Below are 6,236 nucleotides of genomic sequence, written 5' to 3'. Positions count from 1 at the left end.
CTAGTGACCAGGTTGTACCTTTGTAAGTATAAAACACTAAGATGGTAATGATAACAGTAATAATTATATAATTATAATAATTGTGTAACTTGTGATCAAGTTGGATAGAGCCTTGAATTGCTAAGTTTGGTTTTCATTCTCTGGGCAGAGAACACCCATCACTGACCTGGTATCCACCTCCCCCCACAGCTGTTTATGCTTCTCACTAAACTTAAGGTCTTAAAGGCATTACCCATCCCACCCAACCCCGAATAAGAACGAGGCTGTGGGAAGGAACGTCCAAGAAAGTTTATTCTGAACAAGGAACAATGCTGGCTTGAACAGAGCCAGGAACTCCAGCATCTCTCCGGCTGCTTCCAGCTCCTGCCCCCAATGCATGAAGCCCACCCACCGAGAAACCACCGAGAAACCCCCAACATTGCCGGGGTCCCTGTGGGGACAGACGCAGTCCGGTTGTTCCCCAGCGGGGACAGGACAGTGCCGACAGGGAATGAGGAATAAAAAGTGTGTCAGCCAAGTAAGTGGACGGACGTGGGCAACAGCACCCAGGCGTCGCCCTGGCTCGGAGGAGGAAAACAAGGACCGTTTAAAAAAATAAGAATATAAAACCACACATTACATTGTAATGCCTCTTGAGGAAACTGACAGCCCCAGGGATTGACTCACGGTGTAAAAAGTGAAAATTGGAACTTGGGTGAAAAAATAAAAACGTGGTTGAACATGCATCCACGGGGACGTACAGATATTAACGCCGCCAGAAGTTAGTCCAAAGAAGCCACACGGCGGGCTTGTTTCTACAGAAAACTAACCAAATGAGTGAAGAGGGCCGTTCCTCCAAATGTTGGCGGCGCTGCTGAGCAACAGTGGCGTCCGTTCAGCGGGCGGTCTGCGCCGGCGCCTTGCCCCCGCGATCAGAGCTAACCCCCTAACAACCGGCAGGGGGCGTCTGTCACCCCCATTTTTAAGCAGAGGAAATTGACGCTCACGTGGTGACACCATCTGCCTAAGGACTTCCGGTTAGTAAAGGGCGGGGCCGGCTTCTGAACCCAGGTCTGAGGTTTATCCCTAATGCTGCAGCTTCTTCCCCACCGGAGGCAACAGGCCCTCAAGGCCTTTGTTTTCCGTGTGGCCCCACGAACCTCCTCGGGGGGACTTCCTATAAGGACCCAGGCCTCCTTGCCCCCCATCCTGGAGGGGGTGCGGAGAGTCAGAGGCGCGCTGCAGGACTCGGTTTTGGGAACTAATGGCATTAAGGAGGGACAGAGGGGCAGTGACTTGACCTTGTGGGTGGGCACCTACGTGCCATCCCGGCACTGGGGTGGGGGCCTGCTGACATGAAAAATGGGGTGAGGCAGTCTTCTGTGAATGAGGGGAGAAGTCGTCTGTAGCCCCAAGACCTTGGGGACCAGGCTGGTCTCAGGCCCCGCCACCATAGGATGCCAGAGACGGGGCTGGCAGAGAATGGAACGAAGTCTGGCTCCGGCCTGGGAACGGTGTGCCCACAGGAAGGGCAAACGCCACTGATGTGTGTTTTGCCTTCGAGCTGCGTTTTCGAAAGTGCTGTCTAAGGAGCTGGGTGGACCGAACTGCAAAGTCTGGTGGTCTCATTGCTTCGGGGGCGGAAGTGCACGTCCACCATCACGATTAGACTCGGCGCGTGCAGAGGCTCAAAATCGTCAGCTACCCAGCAGGAGTTCCCCAGTAGCCGTGCAGTCAGAGGTGGGGCAGAGAGCTGTTGAACCCCTTTGGCAGATGCAGGAAACTGAGGCACAGGAAGGCTGAGGCTTGTCCAAGGTCGCACAGGGAACCATTCTGGCAGCTGGAACCAGAACCCTGGCTCCCCAGCTCCAAGCCCTGGGCTCCGCCTGCATCTGAGGTGGCTGGGGCGAGGCAGGGACCGTTGTGGCACAGAGGGGGACCTTTGTGGGCAGGGCACAGATGGGTGCAGACCCGCTGGGCAGGCCTGGGTGGTGGCTTAGCTGCTGCAGCTGCGGGAGCAGGCGGGGCCCAGGATGGTGGTGTTGCAGCTGTCCCGGAGCCCGCCCTGGGCCTGGCTCCCCGCGCGGCCCTCGCTGTCCGGGCGCTGGCCACCCTGCCCCTGCTGCCTCCTCAGCCTGCAAACAAGCACAGCACCAGCCTGCGTTAGTGACTCGGGGAAGGGGCGGTGAGACGTCCAGGACACACTGGGGCCAGCAGAGTGCCCGGGACCCCTAGCCCATACCTCCCCCAGGCCTGGGGAACCACAGTACTCTGGAGCCAGGTGGGTCTGCACTCAAAGCCCGGCTCAGGTGAGCTCAGGTGAGTTATTGCCCACACAAAGCCTCGGTTTCTCCATTGGTACAGTGGAGACAGTAACGCCCACCTCGTGGCCCCCGTGAGGTCTGCAGGGCACTGTGGATGTGACTCACCTGTGCTCACCGTCAGCACAGGTGGTGAGGCCCCCACACCACCCGTGCACATGTTCGCGCCGAATGGCCCCCGATGGACCAGCCGCCGTGCAGGGTGTGGGCGGGCAGGGGAAACCCTGGGGGGCAAGGCAGTCGTGGGGGACACGGTTCAGACTGTCCCACGGGTAAATGCCCAACTGGGGGCACCCAGGCCTAAATGTGAAAGACCAATGAAGGGACCGTGATTCTGAACGTGCATTTCTTCACAGCAGGGCACTGGTCACCTTCCAGTGAGTTAAGATGCTAACATCCTCTCTTTCTGGGCTTCGAGTTTGGGTTCACGCACCATCCCACAGCGGTCACTGCATGCAACCGAGACATGGAAGGAGGCAGCGAGAAGTCGGGGTGCAGGGAGGGACTCGGCTCCAAGCCAGGCTCTCGACCCCCGCCGGTCGGACCATGCCCGTCCCCTGAATCTCGGTTTCCCCATGTAACATGGGCTCGCAGCCTTCACTCGGCGGGAGGCTCGGGAGTCAGAGAGCCTGTGTGTGAAACACCCAGTGCGGGGCGGGACACGGTCCCAGCAGTGCGCTCTGCCTCGTCTGACAGACACAGGGCTCCGAACGTACTTGACATTAGTAGGCTGGAGGGCAGACCTGCAACCTGATTTAAAGGTTTAACTTCACGTCCTTGCCATGTGCAGGGCCCTGGGGACGGTCCCCAGGTGAGTACAACACAGTCCACGGTCCACCACGGTTGTGCGTGTGTGCCTGTGAATACGCCGTGTGGGGATGCCTAGTGCCAGCATGGGCGCCCCTGTCCGAGCAAGTCCTTGGGCTGTGCTGAAACACCAGCTGCAAGGCTGTGTTACAGGACGGTCACCTGGGGGCCCCTGCCTCCTCCCCTTTGCCCAGCTGCAGGGACGAGGCCCCCGTGTGCCGTCCTGCTGCCCTGAGGTGTGCGGCTCTCGGGTAGGACGACTGGGCAAGGTGGCCCCAGTAGAGGAGGGGCTGGGACAGGAGGGCAGAGTTGAGGTCTGGTGGGGGGAGGGTGTGTGGAGGGGAGAGGAGGGGAGGGGAGCGGAGGGGAGGGGAGGGGGGAGGTTCCTTGGGAGGTTCCCTGGGCGAGGCTGCTGTGTGCCTCAGAATCTTCCTCCAGCTCTCTCCCCCGCCCTCCATCCTAAGAGACTCAGGCACCTCTGGAGAGAAAACCATACAAAACAAGGGGGAAACAAGAGACCAAGAAACCCAGGAGAATGAGAGCGGAATCTGTTTACTTCCGGGGCAGGATGGCACTGGGGGGGTCACAGCTGTCCTGCTGTGCAATTCTCTGGGGGCTTTCACAAGATAAACAGGAATCCCTTTCAGATTTCCTCTGAAATGCCCCAAAGCTGGGATTTTGTGTTTAAAAATATCGTGTGCGCCCAAACATGGCTGCACTGAGAGCCAGCAGGGCTGTCTCCGGACTCACACTCTCACTCTGACAGAAAACGAAACTTGGAACGCTGCTGCAGAGCAGTGGAGCCTAGTGACGCAGGAGCCCCGATGAGGGAGAGATGGCTTCGGACCCTACTGTGGGTCAGGGAAGGCTTCCTGCAGGAGGCGGCATTTGAGTCGGGCTTTAAGGACTACAGCCGAGAGCCTCCCAACTCAGCGTCCTCACCTATCTCTAGCCAGCTCGGGATGCTGGGGTCCCAGCACTACCCACACCCATTTAATAATAATAGTAGTAGTAGTAGTAGTAGTAGTAGTAGTAGTAGTAGTAATCATTTTTACTATGACAGGCATTGTATCAACAGCCTCATTTAATCTGGTCACAACCCCAGTGCAAGGCAGGGGGCCCCGCCAGCCAATGCTGGAGACAAGGCCGAGGGCAGGGGGCACAGGACGTGACCCCAGGCTGTTTTGCTCCAGAACTTGGGCCCCTGACCACCCGCAATCCTGCCTCTGTGCCAGCACCCCTGGGCCAGCTCCATCTGCGCCCCCATTTCCCATGAAGATGCTGAGGCTGAGTGGGGAGAAGCCACGCAGGGTCCATGGACTGCTGTCCCTCCAGGGTCACGGCCGGCTTCCCGGAGCCCTGCGGTTTGGAAGGGCTCCATGCGGCGGGCCGCCGGGGACTTACTTCTCTCTGTTGAATACGATGAATTCCTTCCGCACGGTCTCCAGGCACTGCTGCAGGTGTCCGTTCTGCCAAAGAGCACAGACAGGGGACTGTGAGTGACCGTGGCGGCGAGCAGAGATTGGTCTAAATGGGACCGGGGAGGCCTGGGGCGGGGGACAGCTAAGTGGCAGGAGCCGCCTGTGGCACGGGCAGCTGGGCCAAGGGGACCCAGCAGACAGAGAAGTTTTCCTCACTTTGAAGCCATAAAATCCAATGTGAAAGCCCTGTTGGGCGGGTTGTGCGCTGAAAACCATCAGCTTGGCTTCCTGGTCACTGGAACGCCCCTTAGACCTAATTAAGCATGAGGCAGTGGGAGAAATGCAAAGCCACCCTGCAAGGTGCACATTCCCGTCAGGAACAGGTGCCAAGAACCACCTGTGCCACCGCACACCAGGCAGCCCCGCCCCCGCCATGTGTCCTTATTAACATACACTCAGGCGCATAGCGCCTGGGGCCCACATCCTTCCAGAGGCTCCAGAGAGGTGTTAATTTCTTTTAAAAGAAGCAGAAAAAAAATGAACTCTTAGTATTGAAAGTTATATTCATCTTCACACCAATGTGGTCATAACATATAATTAAAAAAATGTTTTTATGGAGGAAGGGGCAGTTGAGGGTTGTATGGGGCCCCCTTACGGGACACGTGTTGAAGTTCTGCAGTCCTAACGCCCCAACCGGTGAATGTGACCTTGCCGCTGTCACTAGTTAAGATGAGGTCATACTGGAGAAGGGTGAGCCCTCAATCCAATGACAGGTGTCCTTCAAGGAAGGACACAGGGCCAGGGAGGGGAAAATGCCACGTGACGATGGAGGCAGAGAGGAAGTGACGCAGCTACAAGCCAAGGACTGTCTGGACGGCTGGCCACCGCCCGCGGCGGAGCCTGGCTCTACCAGTATGCTGATTTTGAACTTCTGGCCTCCAGAATGGGGAGAGAACAAATGCCACTTATTTTAAGCCACGAAGGTTGCACCACTTAGCTATGGCAGCCTAGAAAATGAACACCTAAAGCCGGCGTGCCCGGGGCTCCACGGAAGTCACGGTGTGGCCCTGGCTGTCTCCACAGCACGACACCTTTCCCAAGGGAGCTCAGGACTTGGCACCCTTGTTCTGCTCCTGCCTGGGGACCCACGAGGCTCCTCCTACCCGGGGCGCAGAGCTAACCGAATGATCAGAGCGGGGACCGTGGCTCTGTTCCCAGTTCTGTGCGGTGAAAGGCCACTTACTGGATGGAGGCATCTCATTTACAGCAAGTGAAAGTGTCTGGGTGGGTGACATGGCGTGCCCCCCCGCTGGCCCCCCGCTGGCCCGCCCACACAGCGCTCACCAGAGAACAGCCGTCCTTCGTGCTGTCTTTGGACCTGTTCTTTGCCAGCCTCTTCTTCTTCTTGTGCAGTGGCTTGGACTCGAGAATCATTTCTTCAAGTTCAAAAGTGGGGTCACAGTTCAGTCTCCCTTTCTGAAAGGAAAGCATGGTTTGTCTTCGCCCCATTGACCGCTGGACTTTATCCCACTCGTCCATTCATCTGCCCAGCCCTTCACGCTGCAGGTGACCCACTACTGCGGGACACGTCCTCCTCCGTTTCCCCCTGTAACTCTCTCCGCCCACCCGGGACAAGCCCACTCTCCCCATCTTCACGTGGACTCCCTGCTGTGTACGTTTGTGTCTTGAGGCTGAGTTCAGTTTTCCA

At 57.8% G+C, this 6,236-nt stretch overlaps 1 protein-coding gene across 3 annotated transcripts in view; it reads right to left on the bottom strand.

Annotated features, from left to right (window-relative positions):
* Positions 1-270: 270 nt before the first annotated feature.
* Positions 271-6,236, bottom strand: part of STK32B (serine/threonine kinase 32B) — a 161,979-nt gene continuing 156,013 nt past the window's right edge. For all 3 annotated transcript variants that reach the window (XM_045183054.2, XM_053923389.2, XM_024573815.3), the window contains 3 exons: positions 5,873-6,004; positions 4,512-4,576; positions 271-2,114 (listed from right to left, as the gene is read on the bottom strand). In XM_045183054.2, coding sequence (XP_045038989.2) covers positions 1,976-2,114; positions 4,512-4,576; positions 5,873-6,004 — 336 coding nt within the window. In that variant the 3' untranslated portion in view covers positions 271-1,975. The remainder of the gene's footprint in view (positions 2,115-4,511; positions 4,577-5,872; positions 6,005-6,236) is intronic.

Source organism: Desmodus rotundus, chromosome 4, assembly GCF_022682495.2.
Source record: "Desmodus rotundus isolate HL8 chromosome 4, HLdesRot8A.1, whole genome shotgun sequence".
Lineage (NCBI taxonomy): Eukaryota > Metazoa > Chordata > Mammalia > Chiroptera > Phyllostomidae > Desmodus > Desmodus rotundus.
Note: the sequence above shows the minus strand (reverse complement) of the source record. Positions and strands in the feature narration are given on the sequence as shown.